The sequence below is a fragment of the Marmota marmota genome, unplaced genomic scaffold (genome assembly GCF_001458135.2).
Source record: "Marmota marmota marmota unplaced genomic scaffold, marMar, whole genome shotgun sequence".
Classification (NCBI taxonomy): domain Eukaryota; kingdom Metazoa; phylum Chordata; class Mammalia; order Rodentia; family Sciuridae; genus Marmota; species Marmota marmota.
This window is the reverse complement of record NW_026000075.1, coordinates 12,590,939-12,618,562: the sequence shown is the minus strand read 5'-3', so window position 1 is coordinate 12,618,562 and position 27,624 is coordinate 12,590,939. Positions and strand designations below refer to the sequence as shown.

The 27,624-nt window shown below is 37.9% G+C and overlaps 2 protein-coding genes and 1 non-coding gene across 7 annotated transcripts; 2 read left to right on the top strand and 1 right to left on the bottom strand.

The window, feature by feature from the left end:
* Nucleotides 1-3,458: 3,458 nt before the first annotated feature.
* Nucleotides 3,459-5,976, bottom strand: Actrt3 (actin related protein T3). Its single transcript, XM_015494285.2, has 2 exons — nt 4,986-5,976; nt 3,459-4,570 (listed from the first exon to the last, which is right to left on the bottom strand). Exons 1-2 carry the CDS (start codon nt 5,183-5,185, stop codon nt 3,652-3,654), a joined length of 1,119 nt encoding a protein of 372 aa, XP_015349771.1. The 5' UTR covers nt 5,186-5,976; the 3' UTR covers nt 3,459-3,651.
* Nucleotides 5,977-6,693: 717 nt separating this feature from the next.
* On the top strand, nt 6,694-6,766 carry Trnav-aac. The gene has a single exon. It is a non-coding gene; the product is annotated as a tRNA-Val (tRNA).
* Nucleotides 6,767-7,909: 1,143 nt separating this feature from the next.
* Nucleotides 7,910-23,512, top strand: Mynn (myoneurin). 5 transcript variants are annotated; one of them, XM_048814323.1, is made up of 8 exons: nt 7,911-8,564; nt 9,741-9,811; nt 14,233-15,023; nt 16,758-16,917; nt 18,604-18,782; nt 19,646-19,729; nt 20,827-20,913; nt 21,829-23,512. In XM_048814323.1, the coding sequence occupies exons 1-8, from the start codon at nt 8,352-8,354 to the stop codon at nt 22,089-22,091; spliced, it is 1,848 nt and encodes a 615-aa protein (XP_048670280.1). In that variant the 5' UTR covers nt 7,911-8,351; the 3' UTR covers nt 22,092-23,512. The 5 variants fall into 5 exon arrangements, with proteins under 5 accessions (XP_048670281.1, XP_048670280.1, XP_015349770.1 ...); XM_015494283.2 differs by having other exon boundaries at nt 7,912-8,564; nt 9,515-9,811; XM_048814325.1 differs by lacking the exon at nt 7,911-8,564 and adding an exon at nt 10,154-10,347 and having other exon boundaries at nt 9,682-9,811.
* The last annotated feature ends 4,112 nt before the right edge of the window (nt 23,513-27,624 follow it).

Genomic DNA, 27,624 nt, shown 5'->3' with positions numbered 1-27,624 from the left:
TAGACCAGAGTCTCAACTGAGTTTATAAGGTTCAGAAAAGATGATTGGTAAAATTTTGATTTTTGTTAATTTATCTCAATAAAAGCCCACTGGAATGCCAAAAAAAAAAAGGGACTTGGGATCATTCTGTCTTCAGTGCTTGTGAATCTAGTTGAATGTGAGCATCAACTGTTAAAACTGCCCTCAAGTAATCATTTTTTACACCTTACCCAATCCAGACAATCAGTAAAATGCACCTCTTCACAAATGCTTGACTCAAGCCAAACGGAGTTATTTCCTGCTCTTTTTTTTTTTTTTTTTTTTTTTTTTTTACAGCCCAGAAATTTCGCCTTACAGTTCTCTTTGGGGGAAAAGTAGCTATATGGCCAGTTTTGTAAGAACCTTGCTTAGCATCCGGACAGCCACAATTTTAAGAAAAATTTCCCTCTCCCACCTAAGGGCATTTCTTCCAAAGACTCACCACTCCCTCATACCAACCCCACCCTTAACCACCCACATTTGGACCCACCTGTTTCTAATCTCAGCCTGCCCCATAAAAGTCCTGAACCCCAAACCTGTTTTGCCTGTGTCTATGGAGAGATGGCTTTACTTGTCAGCTCTGACAAACTCTCGTGTGTATCTCTGCCTGGTTTCCATCTTTCATTTCTTGCATGCCTGTCTCCTGGTTCCACACTTTCCTTTCAAGTTTTGTGTATCTATATACCTACCAGGAGTGTACCATAGTAGGCATCAGAGAAAAGGACAGAGATGAAAAGGAAAATCTAAGAGCTTATCTAGTGAGGGAGAGAGGCAAGCAAACCAGAGGATATTATTTCATAAATTAAGAGGTCAGCTGAAGTACAAGTAATAGAATGTACTAGAAAACATGAAGGAATCATTTTGATGCCATGGAGGGAGTAATATCTGAACTGTACCTGTAAATTCTCTTAATTTTATAAGCAAAAAAAAAAAAGTTATGTTTAAAAAATGCCTTTAAGTACATTATTTCATTGAACTTCACAATGACCCTGTGAGACAGATATAGGAATCAGCAACCCCATTTTATGGATGAGGACATTTATCTTCAAAATGTTTAAACAGCTGGATTCCAGTGTTGCACACTATAATTACAGCAATTTGGGAGGCTGAGGAAGGAAGATTGCAAGTTCAAGGCCAGGCAAAGCAACTGAAAAACCAGCCTCTACCTCAGAGCAAAGCCTGTCCAAGGAAGGGGGAAAGACCCTTGTCCTTGGAAAGACCCACAGAGCACTCCTAGGCACATACCCACCCTGCTGAGTTGCTTATCTACGAATAACAAGAGAGATCTTCGGAGCCAGGTGTCCCTGACTCAGTCAGGCTAGGTGAGGACCCATAGCAACCCCCTAGCAACCACCAATCAGCATGAGACAGGGAAAATACCTGGGATGCTAGATGAACTTCCCAGTAGTTTATGGTGGTTGATAACGTGTTGGGAAACTGTGTAGTTCAGCACGTACACCCCTCGTGGCTTAAACCAATCAATTCAAAGGAATCCTCCTCTTGTACTAACCAATCACCCTTACCCAACTTGTTCCCACCAGTGAATGTGCTAATCATGTTTTAGAGTTGTTTTATGATTTTCCAGCGGTGTGTGATGATTTGCTAAGAGATGCTGTGATGTAGTGAAGTCCCTACCTTCCCGAAAGAGTGTATAAAACTGCTGCAAACCCTGGGATCGGGGCCTCTCAGCGTCACCAGTTGCTGTGTACACGGGGAAGACCAAGCTAGCTTGCAATAAACACCTCTTTGCTGCTTACATGGATCTTGGTCTCTGGTGGTCTTTTGGGGGTCCCAAATATGAGCATAACACAACTTATTGAGACCCTGTTCTCAAAAGGGGCCGAGGAGTGCTGAAGATGTACCTCAGTGGTACAGCACCCCAGTATTGAAAAAAAATAAAGTTTAACCAGTGGCTCAAGAGGCTGAGACAGGAGGATCACAAGCTCAAAGCCAGCCTCAGCAATGGTGAGGCGCTAAGCAATGAAGTGAGACCGTGTCTCTAAATAAAACACAAAAATAGGGCTGGGGATGTGGCTCAGTGGCTGAGTGACCCTGAGTTCAATCCCTGGTACCAAAAACAAACAAATAAATAAATAAAAATAAAGTTTAAACAGCTTGCTTTAAGTCATGCAGTTGGTAGCTGGCAGAGTCTGCACCTAAACCCGCACATTTTGCCCCTAGATTCATATGGAAAGGCACTCCATTAGGTATAAATTCTCATTCTCTTTCAAGCCTAGTCCCAAATCAAATCTATTGGAAAGTCTTCCTTGAGCTCTCAACTAATATTGGATCCTTAGAGCATTTTATACTTCTCATGGGACACTAAATCACTTTTTACCATGTATTGTTATAATTTAGGTATAAATGAATTCTGTCTGTTCTACGAGGTTGCCAGAGTTTGTTGTTTAAGAGATGAGGTCTTAGAGCTGGGATTGTGGCTCAGTGGTAGAATGCTTGCCTAGCACATGTGAGGCACTGGCTTCAATTCTCAGCATCATATACAAATAAATAAAATAAAATAAAAAGTTCATCAACAATTAATACACATATTTTTTAAAAGTGGGGGGATGAGGTCTCACTATGTTGCCCAGGCTGGCTCTTGACTCCTGGGCTCAAGCAATCTTCCTGCCTCAGCCTCCTGAGAACCTAGGACTATTTAGTTCATGCCACTGTACTCAGTCTCATCATCTTCAACACAGAATCTGATTCCTGATTTAGCACTTATTACACTTGGCACAGTACCTTTCACAAATCAAAAACTTTGAATTATATGTCAATACTATCACCATTCTCTCAGATACCCAGGTCATTTCAGAACTTCTTTTCCCCTTCATATCTAACTTGATGCCTAGTCTTGTCACTTTTTCATAATTTTATTCTTTTTAATTCCTATTGCTCTTAATCTTGAGTGAAAGGGATGACTACTTTATATAACTTACCAAATGAGATCACTGAATCTCCAGGGCCTTCCCAGTCTAATTTATTCTCCGAACTACTCCCACATTCACGTTAACATAATTCCCTTATGTCTACTACTTTTAAATCTTTGCCTAAAAGTCATTTAACACTTAAAACCTTTAAGTCTTTGCCTTAATTTACTTTCCTAGTCATAGCTCTCACTCTGATCCCTATGAGCTCTTCATTTTAATGAAACCTGTCTATTATATGTGCCTTGAATATGCTTTGTTCATATCCAGGATGCTCACCTGGGTATCTGCCCACTCACCGCTGTAACACCTATCTAATACCACCCCATCCATGATGTTCTACCTCTGTTATGAAGACTTTCCTCACCAGAGCAACCTTCTTTCCCTAAACTTCAGCAAAACTTAAATCTTATCACTCATCTGACCTGACACATAGCACATTGTACCACCTATTGGTCTCATGCCAAGGGAAACATAGGCTCCCCAAGGTCAAGAATAGTTTTTCCTGTAGCATTTATCTTGGTTCTACTCAATAAGTATCAATTTTTCCATCCTTATTACCATTATTATTTCCCCCATTATAGAAATTCAACAGACATGGACATCCCAATAAGTGAAATATTTTCTGTTCTCCCAGAAACATAATATCCAAAGTTTTCTGCCACAAATACTCAAAACATTTTCTTCTGACCATTTTATCTGTATTTTAGAAGCATCTTTGGTGTACTATATTGTGTCCAACTTCTTTAAATTCTGCAGCAGTGATCCACATGTCCTGAAAAGCAGACAGGGATGCAAGAATAGACCCTCCCATCCACACTGATATTTTCCTTTCTGGGGGAACTGTAACCTGCACTGAGGTGTTAGGAGGTGCCACCTTTGCTATATCCTTAATTAGCCGCTTGTCTAAACCAGGGAAAGAGGTTGATCCCCCAGCAAGGATAATATTGGAGAAGAAGGAATTCCTCAGATCCACATCACATTTCATTATACTGCTGAAGCACATCTTGTCAATTCCAGGGGCATCGAGGTTCATGAGACACGGAGAGAAGAGGGCCTCTGGACAACGAAAGAGCTGGTCATGGAGCTTGAGGATCTTCCCATCAGGTAGTTGGTAAACTTTCTCTATGCACTCAGGTTTCTTGGCCCTTTCCTCTTCATAGTCTGTTGCCACATAACAAGAGGTTTCCTTAATGCTTTCAACAGTCTTTTTGTCTGTAGTACTAAGCAGCATGATGCCATGGTCCTTCAGTAGCATCATGAGGTAGTTGGTAAGGTCAAAGCCTGCCAGATCTAGCTGTTTTACACCATGAGGCAGACAGTAACCCTCAAAGATGGGTACACATTGAGTAACCCCAGCACCTGAATTCAGCACCAAGCCAGTAGTGAAGCCAGCGGCAAAGAGAGCCAGCACAGCCTGGATGGACATATAGAAGGCAGGAACACCCAGATGTTCAAAAAATACTTCAGTGGTTTTTTGCCTGTTGGCCAGTGGATTCAGTGCTGACTCTGTAATCAAGACTGGGCCATCACAGGGCTTTAGTTTCAGGTTAGAGTCATAGATATGCTTCCACATAATCTCCATGTCCCCCCAGGAAGTAATGACACCACGCTCCACAGGATAGCTGTAGGGAGAGCAATAAGATAAATGGAAGGTTTTAATTTTCCCAGTTTCTGCTTTCTTCAGACCTCCACATGTCCCTGTATTATCGGTATCCCTTTCTAGGCAGTAATTGCTACAGCCTCTCAGAGGAGGTAACTGTCAGCAGAAGCGGCTGTTGCAGTTATACGACTGTAATTTTAAAAAACTGGAAAATTCCCAAATTATGGTATAACTTAAGTAGTTATACTATTTAGTTATTTGAAGATAAAACTCCAAATGACAAACAGCACCATAAATTATGTAACACAATTAAAGGAACTTATATATTGTGAGCTAGAGCTTTATTTACACGTTTGTGTTCTCTTCTTTCTCTCACCGTAGCCCGCCCCCTCTTGCTAGGCTCGCGGCCCGCCCTGCCCGCGGGGAGGAGGGAGTACCTGATCCACAGCGAATGTCTCCTTTCCTGCACCTGGTCGCCCAGCCGCAGCTCCAGCGCGCCGTCGGCCGCCAAGTTCTGACGTTTGTCGCGGCCGACAATGTTCGGGTAGACAAAGTCCGGCTCCCGGTTCCCGGCCAGGCCGGCCTTGATCACTCCCGAGCCGTTGTCGATCACCACTGGTAGCTGGTAGCCGTTCATGCCGCCGCAGCCGTCGCCGCCTGCTGTCCCCGGCCGCGCCTTCTTTGGACTCTGCCAGGCCAGCGGCCTGGAACGCCGCGTCACAGAGGCCCTGCACCGCGCAGTCCTGTCGGAGCCCCGTGGCTGCGGGACGCGGGTCCCGAGCGCGCCAGGCCCACGGACGGGTTCCCGCGGTGAGCCCCGCGGTGCAGCCTGCGACTGCCACTCCTCCGCTTCCTGGAATCGCGGAATACCAATACTAGGAAAACCCCCCAAAGATAGCAAATCTACCCCTTCACAGGTGCATTTCTCAACACTCTGAAAAACCACGGAAACACACTGTTCCCCAAAGTCCTAGAATGCTACTTAACGCGTGTGCGTTTTAGAGTCCGCGGGAAGCTCTGGAAGGCGCCCTGGAAACTGGGAAAGTTGTCGCGGCATGGGAGGCACCGTTCTGTATCTGAAAGGCTCAACTTTTAGGAAAAGAAAATTGCCGAGTTTTAGACACTTTATTGTTTCTGTGCACTGGGCAATGCTCCCTTGAATTTCTTGCCTGGGATTTCTAAAAATGTACCCAGTGAAAACAAATTATCAAGCGGGTTGCGGACGCGGTCGCCTGAAGTTCCATTTCGGAGCCTGAGGGAGGAGGATCGCAGAAGTTCGAAACCAGCCTGGGCAAATTAGCAAGGCCCTGTCTCAATAAAAAGGGCTGGGGGTGTAGTTCAGTGACAGAGCGCCCGCGGGTCCAATCTCTACAGTGTTCCCCTCCAAAAACCAAACAACAAAACACTTCCTCCTTTTTCTTTTGGTTTGGTTTAAATAGCAATGTCTTCGCATTATATCCCTCGGTTTTTGGAAGCTTAGTCTTTAGCTTGATTTTTAGGCATAAGCATATGTCTGCCTCTTTGTAGTTTGTGAGGTTCACACGCAGGTCATATGGAGAAAAAAAGTACATTGCGTATTCAAAAACAAAGTACTTGGTACACCCTTTAGGGAATTTTAAAACAAGTACACAAATTAGAAATTCTGGTTGGTCTTCAGGAGCGCTAAAAGGAAATTAAAACGTTATTTACACGTTCTTCCATGGGGCCAAAAGGTTTGCTTTGTCGCTGGCTAAGAGCATTGCGGGTCGGAGGTGCGACCCGTCGCCGGCTTTGGAACGTGGGTATCCGCTCAGGGATCGCATTCCCAAAAACAAAGCCCCAGGACGTGCCCGGGATTCTGAACAGCTTGATGCTCTGGAAGGGTGGGGATGGGTTTTTAAGTGTGCCCAAAGAACTGGCAATTAGCAGGTGCCTGGGTTTTACAGCGGTACCGGGAGCTCTGCAAGAAAATCAACTCAAATTCGAACTTTCGAAATACTTTGAGTACTGTTCAATTGAACATGTGGTTTTATTTTTTGGGTGATTGTTATTTTATATATATATATTGTTGTCCATTAAATATTAAAACAATTCCGTTTCCTTTAGGTCAAACTGCATGTTGCCACATAGACATCAGGGACTTTGAGAAAGCCAGTCAGCAGCTCGGTTTCCGTAGTGTAGTGGTTATCACGTTCGCCTAACACGCGAAAGGTCCCCGGTTCGAAACCGGGCGGAAACAGTAGCAAGCCTGACTTTTAAAAAAAAATCAGTAGCAAACCGAAGATGAAAATTAAGTATCCATTTTTTCTTTCCAGTAAAAAAATCAGTAGCAAACCGAAGATGAAAATTAAGTATCCATTTTTTCTTTCCATGGATGTGATTTTTATAACAATTCTGCAGAACTTTTGAGAATCTGAACTATTCAATTTGGCGTTATTTGATTCATTCACCAAATGTTTTAGTAGGAGATTTCTACGTGAAAGAACTGACCCAGATTCTAAAAAATTGAATTTGTATTATATATAGTGTCATATTAAGTTTATAAGTATTTCTCAATAAATTATGGAAAATGGTTCTGACCCCTTCCTAATGGAATCAAGAAAAATATATAATTAAGACATTAGATTTTTTTAGGCTGTGGTTTTATTCACAAACTTGATTCATACAAGAGGAAATCCATAGAGCAGGAAGAAGCTAGTAGAAAAAATCTCACGGAAAGAAAAGGTAATAATTCAAGTTGAGATTAACCTTCAAAATAAAGTCATAGGTTAAATTCCTTAAAGTCTTTTTATTGGTGGGGGTATTGGGGACTGAATCCAGGGATGCTTAGCCACCGAGCCACATCCCCAACCCTTTTTAAAAATTTTGAGACAGGGTCTCACCTAGTTGCTAAGGGCCTCGCTAAGTTGCTGAGGCTGGCTTTGACCTCAGATCCTCCTGCCTTAGCATCCCAAGCCGCTGCGATTACAGGCTTGCATAACAGCGAGGGCTGACACAGATTTTTTTTTAAATACTTTATTAGTTATTGATGGACCTTTATTTATTTGATTACACATGGTGCTGAGATTGAACCCAGTGCCTCACACATGCGAGGCAAGCACTGTACCACAAAATAAAATAAATATTTAAGTTGTAGTTTTGAGATTCATGATGTCCACAGTTAATAGGAAAGAATCCACCCCAACACATCAGTAAGGCTCATTTTATCGTTTGATACTTTTGTATATTGTAGACATAATTGATAGCCTTTTCCCTAACTGTACTAACCCCAAACTCGAAGTAAATAATTGTATTAAAATTACTCGGGTCTAGACATTGGAAAACCTTTTCCGGTATAAAGCCCACCTTCCTCTGATGCTGCGCATGCCCAGTGTGTTCTACTGCTTTGGTTTGCTTTCGTGCGTATCAGACTTCTTTCACCAGGTAAGGCATCTTGGAAACAGAGCTATAGTTGGCTGGCACAAACAAAACCTAGGGGGTCCCAAGAGACTTCGGGTATGTAAAAGGGAAGGGGGTGCTCGCCCTCTGCGTTAACAGCCCCCACGGCCGAGAGCCAGAGTACATAAAGCAGCAGTTTCCACTGGCTGGGCCGGGAGGGAGGATGACGGGAGAAGACAAGCAACTACAAGCCCCAGCATGCAGTGCGCAGCGTGGTCTCCCGAGAGACTGGCGGTGCAGGCTGCCCGGCCTCGGTCCAGAGTCGGGCTGACCGATACAGGCTGACTGTCGGCCAGAGAGCTCAGCATGAGGAAGAAGGGTGTGGCACTGTACACCAGCCTTTAAGTCTCGCATCCCCGGTGCCTGCTGTTTCGGGGACGCCTGGCATGCTGGGGAGTCAGGGTTCTACGGGCCAGCTTGTCGGCCTTGGCCTGTGTGGGACCTCCACGGCACTAGAGCCTCCGGAGTTACCACGGGACTACGGAGCCGGATGTGACGCTACCGTGGAGGAAGAAGGGAGAGGCGGAGCGTGGCGCGGTGACGTCCTCCCAAGATGGCGGAGAGACAGTGAAGAAACTGTTCCCCCTAGGTGGCCGTCGGTGAGTGCCCACTTCACCCTAGACCCCCGTCACTGCTCTCTCCAGACCCTGGGCCATGGGAGGGCAGGCTTCTTGGAGTTCTAGCGCTGGTCGGGGCGAAGGTGGAATGCTGTGCGAAGCAGCCCCCGTGGTGGCCTTGGCCTGTCTCAGCTGTGGGATTTCGCGGGAGTGGGAACCGGGCGGAGGGCAGGGCAGTAGAGGCCGAGGAAGAACCGGCTTTGGTTGTCACTCTCAGAAGCCGCCAGGCGGGAGAGAGTAGGAGGGGAGGGGTGTGGCCTCCTGGGGCGAGTGACAGAATCTTTGACAACCCTTGGCCCTATGTATTCCCCGCCCCTTGGGCACGCGCCTCGTGCTTTGGAGAAACTGCACCTTGTAAGCTAACAGGTTTTGGTGATTTGAGGGGAATTTTTTTAAAAAGTAATTTTCTTCCCATCTGTCCCAAGGAGTTGTTTCTTGATAGTTTGTTATTTTTTTCCCGTTAACCATTTACTGAGTGAAAGTTTGAGGGTTCAACTGATGTAAAACCTTGAAATTGTGCGGGGTTTTATTTTTATTTTTTGCAGTTTGTGCAGTATTTTCATTCACGTTCATCACAGTCATTTGTTGTTATGTGCAAGGATTGTGTTAGTGTCCAAGGCAAAACAAAATCATTTATCAGGTTTTTTTTTTTTTCCTTTTTGTTGCTGGGATTGAATCCGGGTCGTTTTACCACTGGCTAACATCCCCAGTCCTTTTTCATTTTTTATTTTGGGTCTCATTAAATTGCCCTAGCTGTCCTCTAACTGCCTCTCAGCATTTTTACCTAGACAGGTTTGATAAAGTCTTTTCAGAGGAGATAAAATAAGACCTTTTTTTCTTTAAATTTTGTCCTCTGTCCCTTCTCCCCTCAAATGAGTGAACCTTTGATGAAAATTTGTGGTTATTGATTACTTTTTTCCTTTGTCTTTTAGATCAAGGGTAAAATCCCATTCTGATATCAAAATGCAGTATTCACACCACTGTGAGCACCTTTTAGAGAGACTGAACAAACAACGGGAAGCAGGTTTTCTTTGTGACTGCACCATAGTGATTGGGGAATTCCAGTTTAAAGCCCATAGGAATGTGCTTGCTTCCTTTAGTGAGTATTTTGGTGCAATCTACAGAAGCACTTCTGAAAACAATGTTTTTCTTGATCAGAGTCAGGTGAAAGCTGATGGATTTCAGAAATTGTTGGAGTTTATATACACAGGAACTTTAAATCTTGACAGGTAAAGTACACATTTTATTTTCAGTTATAAAAGCTGCTCAGTAGTCTTTAGAGCTCAAGTCATTTGTATTTTTTCTATTCGGTCTCTTCATTCGTTCTTCAAATATTTATGCACACAATGTTTTTCTTTTAATAAAGAAGTCAGTGTCACTGACTTGGGATTAACAAGTATTTGATAAGCACAAAAAACAAAAATTTAGCACATTTGTCAACCACAACAAAGCCTGTGATTTCAGCTTTGTAAATGCAAAATTTAAACAATAAATTCCAGTTTCCCTTTGCTTTTTGATCTTTATATCCCTCTGTTGTTCTTTCTCCCTTCTTCCATCTCCTACCTCTTAAGGTATCTGGAGTATAGATGGGGGAAGAAGGAAGAACTTCTGGGCTCATACAGTAGTGCTTCCATTGCCAACCATAAATAGCAGTGTGCAGGATATCTTCCTGATCCTGATTCGGGAAAATTGCTTTGCTGGAGCCTAGATGGCAGTAACTCTGTTCTCTCTTAACATTAACCCACCGTATTAATGCTTAAATCAGGTTGGTGCTAGCATGCTTCTCTAAAATGCTTACTGCTGTCACTGCATATATCAATAGGTTCTGAGGGACCTGACAACATAGGCACTGTGTGTCTTCTCTACATAATGAACCAGATAATTAAAATCAATAATTAAAATCAAGTAAAATATTGATTTTATTTATTTATTTATTAGTAGTAGTAGGAGAAAAGGGGTAGAGGATAAAGCAAAGAGAAACTGATGGTATTATTGCTGTTTTCCTACTGCTACCACTTGTGAAAGTGGTAGAAGAATATAAGTAGACTATTCTCAGTTTCCCCCCCAACCTCTTGATAATCCTGGGGATTGAACCCAGGGCCTAAAACATGCTAGGCAAGAACTCTACCACTGAGCCACATCCCCAGGCTTAGTCAAGACTATTCATAATCTTCTGACATAGATTTTTGGGCTTTAGAATGAGATCTTGCCAGCCAATCAGTGTCTCCTTGACCAAGTTGTAACTTCCCTGGGCTTCAATTTCCCCATCTGTAAAAATGAGAAATAACTACTTTGATATTGTTGTGAAGATCACATGAGAATTTACTTGAAGCCCCAATAAACATTAGTTTAGTCCTTCTAATAACGAATAACATTAATTTCTTTTTTCTTCTATACTCCCCACCCACATTCTGATTCCATATTTTTCAGAGAAAAATTAGAAAGAAAAAAGGAAATACCTGAAATTTTGCCACCCACTAATAACCACTATAACTTTTTAATATATATTTATTCTTTTCCTGAAGATCTGTATAGATATTTATATGTATACATTAAGTAAAATTCTTCCCTTTTATATTGCAGTTTATTATGGAACTATACTTTTTTAAAAAGTAAGAATCAAGATACTGCTTCATTTTTGAAAAGGAAACTTTTCATGCTGTTTTGGAATTATTTTTAAATTTTGGTAAAATGAAATTTTTAAGTGAATCAATTCTGTTTGATTAAAGGAACAAAACAGTGTCATAGATTAATCTCACAAAATAAATTACTTAAATTTGCTAAATAGTTGATTGTGCAGGTACCTCTGATCTAAGATTTTAGAATACTTGATAGAAAATAACCACATACTAGTGATTTTTGGTTGACCTTTAATTTAATGGTTTCTTTTTCTTGGTTAACTATGCAGGAAAAGATCTTAACTTGATTTGAACTCACTGCAGAGCATTTTTCTTTGTGCCTTCATGCAAAGAAGCAATGTGAAGAAGAGCCAGGTGTTTTGTTCAGTCTTTTTTCGATGCATATCTTTCCTGGTGAGCTGGGGAACTAATTGTTTGAGCCCAGCCACGAGTGTAAGAGAAGATTTATACCAAAATAGAAAGGCTATAAAATTTAGTTATTAAGAAAAAAGACATGGTGGTACGTAGTACCTGTAATCTCAGATTACAAGGCTGAGGCATCAGGATCCAAGTTTGATATCCTGACTCAAACAAAAAAAGGGCTGGGACATATGGTTTAGTGGAAGATTGTCCCTGGGTTCAATCCCTAGTACCAGAAACAAACAAAACCTAAACAGAGTAATAGAAAATCAAGTGGGCTCAGGAGCCAAATTGTCTTGGTCAAATCTTGGAATCTTAGTTCTAACACTCTGTAATCTTGGACAAGTTACATAGTTTCTTTGGAACTCTGACTTTTCTTTTCCTTTCTTTCACTAGTGCTGGGGATTGAACCCAGTGAATCATGCATGTTAGACAAGCGCTCTACTACTAACCTATACCCTAGCCCCTGATTTTTCATTTGTATGTACAATGAGAATTATAAAAGATTTCATAGGCACCTTCTGAGGATTAAGTGAACCAATTCTGTAAAGTATTTAGCCATATAGCTGGCAATAAGTAATTAGATGACCTTCAATGATTAAAAAATGATAGAAGTCTGGATGTTGTAACTTTGTGTTTGTAAACAAAAGCAAAAGATCAGTTATTGAAATAAACAAATGCTGACTGGCTCTCTTAACTGTTGCTGAGATTATAGACTATGAAATAAACAAATAGTTTGTATAAATCACTGTTTCAGTATTGAACAATTAATGTGTCTTAATGCTAGTTTTATAGGCCTTTAAGGCTACCTGACCTGGTTGTTTGGTTCATTTTATGCAACACAGAGCATATTAATTTAAGACCACAAGATCTGTTTTAGTTAAGTATAATAAGTGGTACAGGAAGTTTGATTTTTATCCTAGTAGTGTCTCTCATTAATTGTACTTTTAGTAACACATTATAAAGTCAATAAAAATGCTGAAAGATGTTTTTAGATACTGATAATGCTGTATACCCATAAGAAAAAAATTGGATAAAAAGTGAATATAATTATATTTGGGCATTTGTGCTATTTTGCAAGTAGAGAATTAACATGATTACAAAGAGTCATTATATATTTTAAAATTATAGCAATAAAGCCAATAAGAAAAGAATATCTTAGGTAATATTTTCGTAGCTAGGGGAAAGACTGAGACTATACCAAAAATTTATTTGTAATCTGTTTAAGAATGTGGGATGGATTTTCTGAGAATAAAATATTCTAAGCTGGAAGTTAGGTTTACAAATTAGCCTACAAATCTACTTAATCTGTAATGAACTGAAAAATGATTGTTTGCAATAAAATACAAATTTTTAAAAGACTTTATAATGCTAGATTGAATAAGAGAAAACAAGGCAGGTTTTATTGGAAGATGATGAGAAATAGGTAGAGATTTGTAGGTACTGTAGAATGCTTGTAGATATCCTAGAGGTTCATGATGTTATTATTTTTAATTAAAATTCAAATTTTAGTCCTAAAAGTAATAATATTACCAGCACTATATTAGTATTATTAGCTACAATTAAAATTAGAAGAGATCATCTTAGAGGACCAAATAATTTAGGAGAGAAATGACAAGTAAGGAAAGTTATTTGAAGGTGGTCTGTTTGTATCTATACTCAGTATGACCCTTTGGTCATATTTTTAGTATTGATAACACAAACTTTCTTAATTTTATAGCTAGAAAATTGGAGTTTCCAAAGGTGGACTCACCCAAATTAATTTGTTAGTACTACCAGCCAAATCTAGTGATTTTTCTCTATATTGTAAACTTGTGGTAGGCAGGGACTATTTGATATTTCTTAATATCTCTCTCAGTATCACTCATGTTAGATGCTCAGTATATATTAACTAGAATGCTGAACAGAGTGACTTGTCTTTCTATATAACTCTAACATGACAAATTGTAAAGCCAACTTAGATTCTGAATATCACCAAAAATGTGGGAAAGTTGCTAGAGGGAGCTTAATGCATTCTAAAACATTGTTCTTCTCGGCTATGATCCATGGACCTGAAGCATTGACATCACCAGGGAATATATTAGAAATGTAGAATGTCAGGCTCTGTAAAGACTTCCTGAATTTGAACCTTTATTTAACACAATTCCTGGGTGAGTCACATACACAGTGAAGTTTTAGAAGCAATTAAAAGACTCCCAGAGGAGCAGGGCAGAATAGTTGAAGACAAGTTTCATCAGACTCTTCCTGTTGCCAATTAAGAAAAGTTGGATTGCTATCTGAAGAGACTTCATAGTGAATGAGAGGAAGCAGGGAGTTGCCAACAACTATTTTTGTTTCCATGGTTTTTTAAAAGCAACCAGATAATTAAACATTGTTTTCCTATAGTGGTCCACCTGCAGCTGTAGCCATTATTTTCCATCTTTTCATATTTTGTAAAATTGAAGATCTTTGCCTAAACATTATTTTGAATGAATTAAATTGTGTAAATTTGTTGTTAAGTTATACCTTTTTCAGTATTCTGTTTCATTTGGTCTTTAAAATATGTGTAGCTCTGTTTCAAAAACAGTTTTTCTTCGATCAGAATATTGTCATTTAGCCTTGTTTCCTTACAGTTGGAATGTTAAAGAAATTCATCAGGCTGCTGACTATCTCAAAGTGGAAGAGGTAGTAACTAAATGTAAAATAAAGATGGAAGATTTTGCTTTTATTGCTAATCCCTCTTCTACGGAGATATCTAGTATCACTGGAAACATTGAATTGAATCAACAGACTTGTCTTCTTACTCTTCGAGATTATAACAATCGGGAAAAGTCAGAAGTATCTACAGATTTAGTTCAGGCAAATTCTAAACGAGGAGCTTTAGCAAAGAAGTCTTCTCAAACTAAAAAGAAGAAAAAAACTTTCAACTCCCAGAAAACAGGGCAGAATAAAACAGTGCAATATCCCAGTGACATTTTAGAGAATACATCTGTTGAATTATTTCTAGATGCAAATAAGTTGTCCACACCTGTAGTCGAACAAGTTGCACAGACAAACAGTTCAGAACTCGAGTTGACATCAGTTGTGGAGAATACTTTTCCTGCACAAGATATTGTACAAACTGTTAGAGTGAAACGGAAGCGTGGAAAATCACAGCCAAATTGTGCTCTGAAAGAACACTCTATGTCTAATATAGCTAGTATCAAGAGTCCTTATGAGCTGGAGAACTCTGGGGAAGAGCTGGATCAGAGGTATTCCAAGGCCAAGCCAACATGTAACACATGTGGGAAAGTGTTTTCTGAAGCCAGCAGCTTGAGAAGGCACATGAGAATACATAAAGGAGTGAAACCTTATGTTTGCCACTTGTGTGGAAAGGCATTTACCCAGTGTAATCAGCTGAAAACGCATGTAAGAACTCATACAGGTAAGACTGGTTGACTGTGGGAATATTCAACTCTTTGTTTTTTTTTTTTGTTGTTGTTATTGGATTGTTTTTGTGTGTGTGTGTGTGTGGTTTTTTTGTTTTTGTTTTGGTACTGGGAATTGAAATCATAGGTGCTTTACCACTGAGCTACATCCCCAGTCCTTTTTCATTGTTTATGACAGGGTTTTGCTAAGTTCATGAGATTGGCCTTAAACTTGTGATCCTCTTGCCTCAGCCACCTAGTCACTGTATAGTGTGCTACTGCACCAGGATGACTTTTTTTTTTTTTTTTTTTTAAATTAAAGCTAAGCATTGGGGAGGCTGNTGTCTTTTTTTTTTTTTTTTTTTTTAAATACTATAGCTACAAGGATTTGGGTGGGGGATGCTGGGCAATGAACCCAGAACCTTTAACATTCTAAGGATACAGCCTACCACTGAAATATCTATACCCTGACCTAAAATAGTATTTTTATAGGCAGCATATTAGCATACAGTATTTTCCACTTATGATCAAAATTTGCCATGTTCTTTTATTCATAGAAGTATTTAGCAATGTTAAACTGTTGGAAAGCTATTTGTAATTATAAGCAAGTATTTAATGGTTGTTTGTTTTATTGTAATTGACATTTTAAATCCTAAGGTGCTAGTTCCTTATTCCCTTTTTTTCTCAAAATAAGCATAAACGTGGTTCTAGCTTGCTGAGTATTCAACAGAGACAGGATTACAGCTGGTAAGAGAAAATATAATCACAACTTAAGCCAATTTTCACATATTACCAACCACTCTTATTATGTGCTCCTTTGTTGACTTCTGAACATGTTTATTAGAATCATATATACAGGGGCTGGGGTTGTGGCTCAGCGGTAGAGCACTTGCCTAGCACGGGTGAGGCCCTGGGTTCAATCCTCAGCACCACATAAAAAAATCAATTAATTAATTAAAGATATTGTATCCAACTACAACTAAAAAAAAAAAAAAAAAAAGAGTCATATATACATTCTTAGATGGGCACAGTGGTGCATGTCTATAATCCCTGCTGCTTGGAAGGCTGAGACATGAGGATCAAAAGTTCAAAGCCAGCCTCAGCAATGGCGAGGCACTTAGCAACTCAGTGAGACCCTGTCCCTAAATAAAATACAAAATAGCAAAATAGGGCTGGGTATGTGGCTCAGTGGTTTGAGTACCCCTGAGTTCAATCCCGGGTACAGAAGGAAAAAAAAAAAGAATTATATATACACTCTTTCCTCAGTTTCTACCTTTACCTTATTTTGCTTGTTCTCTTTCTGGTGGCAAAGTATGAGCACCATTGGTACACTTACATTTATGCTTTTTTATATACAATATATATTTCTCTTATTAATCAACTTTCACTATTATGAATTATAATGAGAAACATTAATTTCTTTTATTCTACCAATATTTTCAATAGTCTGGAAAGAGGTCCTCTCTACTTTTTTTTTTGAGAGAGAGAGAGAAAGAGAGAGAATTTTAATATTTATTTTTTAGTTTTCGGCGGACACAACATCTTTGTTTTGTATGTGGTGCTGAGGATCGAACCTGGGCCGCACGCATGCCAGGCGAGCGCGCTACCGCTTGAGCCACATCCCCAGCCCAGCAGTTAACATTTTTTAAATACCAAAACTAGCACTGTTGATGAACACTTTTGAAAACTTAAATGACTTTAGCAACTAAAACAGAATTTTTCCTTCTTAACATATTTACTTGCTCCTTCAGGTGAGAGGCCATACAAATGTGAATTATGTGATAAAGGATTTGCTCAGAAATGCCAGCTAGTCTTCCATAGCCGCATGCATCATGGTGAGGAAAAACCCTATAAATGTGATGCGTGCAATTTACAATTTGCAACTTCTAGCAATCTCAAGATTCATGCAAGGTAATACAAACAAAAAATGACTTGTTTAACTTTAAGTTTGTTAATTACCATAATCTTATGAATATACTGCTATATTAAAATTCAGGACAGTAGTGGTTCCAGCCTTCAGTATTCTTAGCACAATTCAGGAAATGTGGTAGTTGAAGGGTAATAAGAAGGGGTAAAAACTAGGAAATAAGGTCAGGGTGATATGGTGATTGGATGGTATAGTTTCCCCCCCCCCAACCCCGTAAGCCATTGCAGAGCTTTACCTCTTGAGATTGAGAAACAAGTGATATGACTTGCATTTTAAGAGGATCATTCGGGCTGCTCTAGTAGGAAAAGACTGTAGGATTGCAAGAGTGGAAGCAGGGTGACCAGTTAGGAATCTGTTCATAAAATTCAAGTGAAGGGATTATGACTTAGGGCAGGGTCATAATAGGCAAGGGGATGGGTACCAGACATTTTAGAAATAGAACTAACAGAATTTGTTGACAGCTTGGATACAGGATCTGTAAGAAGAGTCAAAGATGATTTCAAGGTTTGGGGCCTGAGGATCTGAAAGGATGGAGCTGACATTAATGGAGGAGGGTTATAGAGAGAGCTGTTTAAGAAGGAGTTCAAGAGTCTAGAAGTACAGTTCTGAACATTTTAAATTTGAAATGACTACTACACATCTGACAAGAGATGTGCCATAGACAATTAGTTATCTAAGTCTGGAGCTTAGGAGACAAATTTGGTAGTCATCAGTCTGTGGTCACCAAGAGAATGAATGTGGATAGAAAAAGGTGGGAAGACTAAATCCTGAAGTACTCTAGGGAGCTCTTAGATCTGGGATATGTGCAAAAACCAGCAGAGGTAGTCACTAGAAAAGAAAGGCCAGTGTAAGAGGAAAACCAGGAAAATGGGCTGCCCTGGTATCCAAATGAAGACAATTATTCCAGAAGGGCATAATCACCTCCTAAATTCTGGTGATAGGGAGATGAAGACTTAAGAATTTACTTGAATTTAGTGAAATGGGAGGTAAGCAATTCTCATAACAAAAGCCTTGTTAGCAGAGGTTAGTAGAGAAGGAAGTGAGTAGAGAAGAAATGGAAATAAAAGTTTTAGAGACTCAAATTTTTGGTAAAAAGGAACAGATAAATGGAGGAGTAAGCTGGGTCAGGTTTGTTTTTGTTTTAAGAGGGAAGACATACTGTTTGTATGCTGTGATCCAGTGGCAGGGATGGATGGTATAGGATGGGGTATATTGTAGGAGTGATGCCGTTGAGTTGGATCTCAAGTACTGTACAAATAGTCTCTCTGGATTCAGATGAACTGTCATCCTCATATTTGTTTCCAGAAGGAAAACGAAACGATATAGGAGGCAAGATGTCTGCTGGGAGCAAGGATGGATGAGGATGTGCTGGTGATTTGAGGAAGGAATTTTGACAAATGAGTGAACGGACCAATAAAAATAATTGCAGTATTAGGAACTCACTGGCAACCATGTAAAGATGATAGCAAAACTTCCTGGCTCTCAGAACTAATGTTTTAATAATTTTATTTAACATTTAATTTTGGCAGTGTTTTACATTGAAACAACTATTGATTTTAATTTGAAATAAAATACTCTGTGAAATATTATTTGCAAAATGACTGCTGCATAGTTTTACCTCTAAATTGTTTTACTTAACAGAATACAATTGTATATTTATTTACCAACAGGAAGCATAGTGGAGAGAAGCCATATGTTTGTGATAGATGTGGACAGAGATTTGCCCAGGCCAGCACCCTGACCTATCATGTCCGTAGGCATACTGGAGAAAAGCCATATGTGTGTGACACCTGTGGGAAGGCATTTGCTGTCTCTAGTTCTCTTATCACTCATTCTCGAAAACATACAGGTAAGAGTTTAACACAGAGATTGCCTAAAATAAGGAAAGTTGTACATAAAAGAAAAAGGGGAATTGGCCCTTTATAGAAGGAAGATTATAGATTTTATAGTTAGATATCTGTTCATACTTCTTGAAGCTATTGTGATTTCACCTAAATATTAGATAAAAATCTGACACATTTTCTAGAATAATACAGGTGGATGAAATTTTTTATCATGTAACACACATTAAAATCAGTGAGGTAATTTTGATACTTACATAAACTTGAATTAAGACATGTTTTATAACTTTAGAAAACATCCTAAGCCTCTTGAGAATTTATTTCCTTTGGGTAAATTGTAGAGGGAAGTTAAGAGATAGGAATAGGTTTAGGTGGTACAGAATTTAAACTTCTTAAGACTTTTCCTATACAGATATTCTGAGGTTTGTAACTTAAACAGATAATGCAGCATATTATCAGTCTTGAAGCATACTACTGATTTGAGTCTCATTTTTTGGTAAGGTATGTTTTAAAAGAGAATCGTCCTTAAGTGCTTTATTCTCCTTGAATAATATAATAGATGCAAGATCTGAAATATGGATTCATGAATTTACATAATCTTAATCACCTAAAAATCTACTTGCCCAGTTCATCTCTACCAGAAGGGACATTTGTAGGAATAAAGTTTCAGTATATGAAAAGTATCAGGTTATAAGAACAGTATAAAATGATTATTAATAATTCATATAAGTTGGATCACTGAAAATACCTCTAAAATACAACATAAGTTTTAATTTAAATATTTTAGAAAGCTTACTTTAGATTATTTGTAATTGACAAATATTATGTTGGTTATAGTACACCACTTCGCTATCTTTTATTTTCCATCTAGGTGAAAAACCATACATATGTGGTATTTGTGGGAAAAGTTTTATTTCCTCAGGAGAGCTCAACAAACACTTTCGATCCCATACAGGTCTGTGTTTAGGGAGAACGTATTATTTTTTGTTCTCTCTTAATTTCTTTTAATGTAAACCTTGGCTTTTAAACCATTATGAACTATATGGTATCTAGTCATAATTTACCTATAACAATATTTTAATGTATGAATATCAACATTTTAATTGCCTTTTTTTGTTTAAAATATGAAGTAAATTTGGTCAGGAATTTTAAAGATTTTCCAAGAAATATGCCAGAAATCAATAGGATTTGAATTAAATCACACAAATGTACCAAGAAACAAAAAGGAATCAATAATATCAAGAAAATATCAGATTTTCTTATTAAACTGTTTCTGTATGCAAGATTTAGGAATAAATTTAAACATTGAAATTTTTATTGTAAAAAGTAGTACAAAAGCATATAAAGAAAATATTTAAAACAAAGGAAATACCACTTTTAAAGTATACTATTTTAAAGAATTCTTCCTCATAATTCCTAAGTAGATTAGTGTGAATATCTAGTAGAGATTTAATAAATTTATTGGCAACTTCTGTATTCTCATGTTTCTTGGTTTATGGTGTGAAGCACTGAATCGCTCTTATTTCAAAAGAATTACAGAGCTGGGGATGTGGCTCAGGGATAGAGTACTTGCTTAATGTGTGCAAGGCCCTGGATTCTATCCCCAGCACCACAAAAAAAGGGAAAAAAGAGAATTAAAATAGTGTACCCTATTGTCATTATTTAAGAATTTTCTAATTTATAAGCTATCTGAGAGCAGAAACCATAATTACATTGTTTTCTCTAGCTCTTTTAGCCAGGGTCTGGCATAAATTGACACTCAATAAGTACCTAAATGATAGAAGTAAAAGAGTAGGTTACTTTCTGGTTTGTAAACAAATTTCAGATAATAAAAAAAAATACTCAAATTTTTTTGAAATAGGGATATACTATGAAGTATAGGAATGCCTATGTGTATAGAATTTCTCATTTCAGTATATTATAACCGAGCGATTAAAATGGTAGATTAAAACCAAATTTAAAAAGTATAATGATTTTTGCCTTATATTCATAAACATTGATATTTTTGTCTCAACAGCTTTGTGAATATTAAAGTTTTAACTTGCTTTTTAGGAGAAAGACCATTTATCTGTGAATTATGTGGAAATTCTTACACAGATATTAAAAATTTAAAGAAGCACAAAACAAAAGTCCATTCTGGTAAGTACTGGTATATTTAAAAAATTTGTTCTCCCATTGCTGCGTTTCGTTAAAATGTTGAGTGTACATTTTAACAGCTTAAATTAGATATCAGTTCTTAAAAACTAAGACCAGAAATCTAATAAATAAATGGAAAATGTAGGACATAATAGATACAAAAGTGAAATAGTTTTTCTGGGGTATTAGGAAAGTTCTAATTTTAGGAATGAAGAGAGTTCAAAGAATGGACATGGGTAGGGGAGGGTTCTTTCTAGGCCAGCCTCAGCAGCCTAGTGAGATCCATTTCAAAATAAAAAGCGTTGGGGGTGTATGTGACTGTGGTAGAACTTCCCTAGGTTCAAACCCCCAGTATTGCTAAAGAAATAAACGATACAAAGCAAGAAAAAAAAAAAAAAAAAAGGTAGTAGAAAGTTTTCCCCCTGAGTAAAGCAGAATTTCTGACCTCTTAATATAAATGAAAGTGCCATTGTCTGAACTTGAGTTCACAGAATAATAAAACACTTAAATTTTTTATTTTCCAGTATTTAGAAGGTACTGGAGTAAAATTTGAGGAATTTACAGCCTAGTTGAAGATTCAAGGCATACCTAGGTAGACTATTATATAGCAGTGAGAGAGAGATGCCACAAGGCAGTATATGAAACTTTACAAATGTATAATGAAGTAAATAAAAAAAAAGTTTGTTCTTATCTAGAATAACTAGTTCCATTTTTATAATGGAGTTGGTGCTTAAACTTTGCCTTGAGACCCAGATGGAGTATGTATAAATAAGGCAGGTATATCAGTAAAAGAGAAAATGGTAACACAAAGCTGCGAAGGTTTAGTGCAGTTCTGGAACCAGTAAGTAGATTTGTGTAGTTCAGGCATTTGGGGTTTTTTTAAAAAGATTGTGTGAATTTTTTCCCCTTCCATTTCAGGTACAGATAAAACTCTGGATCCCAATATGGAGGATCATACTTTGAGTGAACAAGATTCAATACAAAAAAGTCCTTTGTCAGAAACTATGGATGTGAAGCCTTCTGATATGACTCTACCATTAAGTCTTCCCCTTGGGACTGAGGACCACCACATGCTTCTGCCTGTCACAGATAATCAGTCTCCTACATCAGATACATTGTTGAGGTCAACTGTGAATGGATATTCAGAACCACAGTTGATTTTTTTACAACAATTGTACTGACTTTGTGAGGAATGTGGAATTGCTAAGACATCTGTGGTAGTAAGCATAAACATCTCTGGTAAGGTGCATATATTCATATTAAATTCTCATTCATTTGAATTGTGACCATTCTTTTCATTCACCGAAGTAAAAGCACCTGATGCTGCATTCATAACTGCAGTGCTTGTTTTGTTTGGGGGCTTTTATGTCTAGACTATATACACAGCTTTTTAAGGAATGAATTAATTCTATGGTAGCACTATCTTGGGTGGGTGGATTAGTTTTATTCTCTTTTAAGTTAGAGCCTCCTTAATTCCATTTTTATTTGAATTTTAGAGTTGCCTTCATTTATTGAAGTAGAATCTGTCAGTTTGTAGTGCTTCTGTTTTGACCTGTGGGATTTTCTAATCTTCCCCTGCCCCATTCCCGCTCAAAATTTAAACAAAATCCATGCTAGTATCAGTCCTAAAGTGTTGTAAGCTCCATAGATCAAACCATAAACTATGGTGGAAAAATTTTTCATATTTCCACCTATGAAAATTTAGTTACTGAGTAAGAGCTGTGCTGTTTTTATAATTATATGTTCCATTAGAGGTAACTTCTCTAATGAAACCAAAAGAATTGTTTTTCTTAAAAACTAGGAAACTATAAAAATTTTTGTCATTTAGAACTCAATATTCTGGGTTCTAAACCAATGGTCAGTTGAGTCGGTGTTTTTGATTTATTGGAGACTATATTTTCAAAATGTATTTTAAATAGACATTTGGTGTTTTTAATCTAGTCAAAAGACAGTTTTGGAATTTGATTCAGTTTATATCTTATTGAGTTTTTGGATTGGAAATGAGGAATATATACTGAGTTTTGAAAATTTTTGATAAGCCTCTCATGACTATTATACACTTTTTAAAACAAATATTCTAAAAAGAATTTTCTGGACACAAATAGCGTAAACTGGAAATCACTTTGCTTCTAAATTTGATACATTATATTGCATAAAGATTCAAGAAATTCGCCTAGCAAACTTGAGGCACTGGCTGTCCACAGCACTTCAAAAAAGGAAAATTACAGTTAACATTTTGGGTTATCAAAAGTTCAGTTTATCAAACATTTTATATAAGCTTTGTGTTCTTAAATTTTCTAAGTTGAATCACAATTTTGGGTTGTTGTCATGGTTTTATATTGGTTCTTTATCTTCCAAGAGAAAAATCAGTATTTATCCTCATATTTGCTACCACTCTTTTCCATCTCACTTTTCCCACATATTAATTTATTTCACCCTTGATCTTTGAACATTAAATTATTATTGTTTCACAAAGTCATTTCCCATAATGCTGATAGAACATCATGGTGACATAATTTCTCATTTCTTCCATGCATTAATTGTGGCTTATTTGTTTTTGAGTTTTAAACTACACATATAATAAAGTTAATGTGTTCATTCATCTTGATTTCTTTAATCATAATTTTCTTTATTTGGGATCCAAGTCATAGGAACTTATTGAAGAATGTAATAAAAACATTGAATTTTGTAGACTGAGAGATTTTCACCATTTCCCAGCACACACAATTTATTTTCACAATAAATTGCCACCAGTGGAAATGACTTAATTAAATAGAGTATAAAATGCTACATTTGTATAATGCAAATTTAATGTTTGGTCATTTAGTTAAAAAAAATCTAATTATGCATGTGTATTAAGTTAACGTACTGGGTTTAAATAAAATCTATAAAGTTTAATGTTAAGCCGATTTGTTTTAGCTTAAATTCAGTAGGAAATTTGAATGTGAAGAAATTTTAAAAAATTAAAACACTCAAGCCTCTTTAAGAGGTTTGCCAAAATGGAAAGGTTAGTTTAATCTATATCTTCATTAATCCAAACTTCTAATGGATAAAATTTCTTTTTAAAAAATGACTATGGCCATGGCATAATTCTGTGAGGGCAAGAATGGTCAAATTTCTTCAAATATAATGATAATTAGTATTTTGCCTTTGCATAAATTAGCCTACAAAGTTATTATTTTTAGTATTATTTAGTAAAATTGGAGTGGCTGGGGTTGTGCTTTTTTAAAATCACATCTGCTTAGCTAAAATAATTTTACTTTAATATTGCTTGAGTCATTGTTATCCTCTCCTTTTCACTAATTATAGACCAAGAGAGCTTGAAGACAGTATCCCTTATAATTTTACTATTTATCATAATATGCTTGTATTTTAGTTTGTCTGGTAATCATGATAACACATGAATCATTTAATTAACTCCTTTAAATATATTTGTTAAGCAATGCAGGAAAGATTTAATTAGTCAAGTATTACAGAATTTTTTGAAAGTCTGTCTTTAGAATGTTGAATATCTTTCTGAGAAACTATTTTCTAAATGAGTTAATTTTATACTAGATTCCTACTGTATTGCTAGGTTTTAAACTTTATAAAAGGAAATCATAGATCATTTATAAATGATTTTTTTGCTATTTTTAAATGGTATTTGTTTTATGTTTAATTTCACAGGATAATTTTGGTAGACACACTTTAGAAAACTTTTTTCCCCCAAAGTCAGAGCTTCTATCACTTCCATTGTAGTAGTATTTATCATCTTTTCTCTATATTTATTCATCTTTTCTCTATATTCTAATCCTATAGAAATTGTGCACATGAAAGTGGTTAAAATAGACAGGTTTTTTTTTTTTTTTTTTTTGGTACTAGGGATTGAACTCAAGGGTACTGGACCACTGAGCCACATCCCCAACCCTATTTTGTATTTTATTTAGATATAGGGTCTCACTGAGTTACTTAGCACCTTGCCATTGCTGAGGCTGGCTTTTGATTCTCCTGTCTCAGCCTGCTGAGCCACTGGGATTACAGGCATGCTCCCTGCGCCTGTAACATTTTAATTCATAATCAGAAATGAGTTTAAGAAAGAGCAATATCCAGGCCCACTTCACCTTAGACTTAATAAATCAGACAATCTCCAGGAAATATATACATACTGGAAAAGCTCCACAAGTGATATATACCAAACACTGGGAACTATCCTAAACATTTCTTGGTTTTCTACCTTTGGAAAGCAGTTAAAAGAAGCTCTTGAATATAATTTTCCATCTTTTAGGGGACTTTGAGTTGCCATTTCTTAGCTAGAAACACCATCATGTAAAAAGGAGTCATAGTAAAATAAGAAATTTAAATTCTAGGGCTGGGTTTGTTGCTCAGTGGTAGAGCACTTGCCTAGCATGTGCAAGGCCCTGGGTTCGATCCTCAGCACCACATAAAAATAAAATAAAGATACTGTGTCCAACTACAAAAAATATTTAAAAAAAAAAAAGAAATTTAAATTCTAAATTTTCACCCACTGTTTTTGAATAATAATTGAAATGTAGTTATTGGAGCAGTAATTTCTTGACACCATGATATAATCTACTCTTCTTTCCTCTGCAACCCCTGCCCCCATTCATTCAAGTAAAGTTTGATGTATTTAAGAAAGTAGGTAATTACAGTGTAAACATAGTAACTTTTTGGAACTAGCGTATTTAATTTTGAGAAGGGGATAGTAAACACTGGAGGTGAACATCCTCTGATTTGGATAAAATATCTGGCTAGTATTTCAAATGTTGGAACAAATACAAAATGTGTGAAGATAAAAAATTAATAAGATAAACTCTACCCTTAAGTATAATCATGGAAAAAGCCAGCCTTACTATAACTAGCAGTAAAATAAGCCAGAATGTTGAGTGTTATGGTAACAGAAGGCAAGAAAGGAAATGTTAAGCAGTAAGTGGGTGTTAAATAGAGAAAGGGCCTTTGCCCACCTGGATAGACAAACAGGAAATGGCTGAAGGGAGGAAGTAGCACGAAGCTGACTGAGTGAACTAGGAAGAATGGAGAAGTATTAAATGAATAGATACAGGAGTGAGAGAAATGTCCAGCATTGTACCCACACTGATTTACCTGAAATAGTCCTCTACCAATGTCTGCTAAAGCAGAGGCAGATAGCCAGCTTTATAACCCATGATCTCACCCAGCAACCCCAGTTGACTTCTGGAGCTGCATTTGTAACACGATTCTATACTTGTGACCCCCATCTACTGGACACCTTAAGAAACAGTTCCTGGACCGGACACCTGGACAGACTCTTTCTCAAGAATTTGAGCCATAAAATTCAGACTGTCAAGAAATAATATATGTTTGGGGAGCCAAGAGACTGCTCCAGAGAGGAAGGAGTGGCCCTGGTTTTGGGCTTTGCAGTCCCATGCCTGAGGAGGGGTCACAACAGTGCTTCATTTCCTCCAGTGGATGCCAGTGATTTTGACAGTTGTGTCCTTGCATTAAATCCCCTTTTTCTCAAATGGGCTTTAGAGTATCTGTTCCTTGGAGTCAGACAACCCTAAGTTGGACTCTTGATTTTGAATACTTGGTGATTGAGAAGATGGTGATACCATCAACTGTGAAAGAAACATAAGGAGTAGGTCTGGAAGGTGATCTTGGATATATATTTGATTGGTACTGGGATAGGCATGTGAAAATGTCTGGCAATAGTTAGAAATCAAGCCTAGGAATTGTTAAATCTAGAAATGTAGATCTTGCAGCTCTATATGAGGCCAACAATAATTTATTGAAATGATGAAGGCAGCCTGGGAGATGATATGCGAGAATAAAAGATGAGGACCAAAAATTGAGGGAAATATATATAAAGTACGTGCAAAGACAGAAAAGGAGGTAAAAATAACAGAAAAACACGAAGATATCCAGAGTTGTGCAAGTTTCTCAAATGGGACTTTACAGTGATCACAAGGTAGAATGCAAATCAGAGACATAATTGGGTTAGGGAATTGAAGCATGATTATCATTTGAGAAGGCAGCTGCAGTGTAATACAGTAGGAGCCAGATGGATACTATTTGAGAAGTAGATATTAAGACATAATGAATGAATAGTACTGGAGAAATTTGAAAGTGACAATGTGTAGAGTAAAGAACATTATTTGAAAGTGTATACTACTTTATTCCATTTTTTGTCGCGACCCCTCGCCAGCAAGGGAAAACACGACACAGGATTCTTCTTTCAGCAGTTTATTCAGGCCTTGATTCAAGTATCATCTTCTAGCGACCCCCCGCCGAGCGCCCAAGCACAGCCTAATAAAGCCTCCCACATACCAATCTTAAGCTGCCACGTGGACCTTTCTCATACGATGGGAAGGGATTGCATGCCAATTCTCCATATTAGGAGTTGTTTGTCACAGGCCACAGTGGAAGCCGGCGCCATCTTCTAATGGCGGCCACGGTCTAATTAGAACGGCTCACCACAGTTCCCCCTTCTATTTTATAAAACAATGCAGGCGAAAGTAGAGGTCCTATCCCACTGTGTGTTGAGAGCCACAGCCGAAGGGGCCCCAGCAAACTTCCAGCTGCCAGCAAACTTCCAGCTGCCGGCTGATGATTGGCTCACAGCGGCCCCAGCAACATCTAGCTGATTGGCTCCTCGGCCCCAGCAACATCTAGCTGATTGGCTCCTCTGCGGTGATGCTCATTGGGCTGTTTCCCTGCCCTTTCAGACCACGGAGCTGC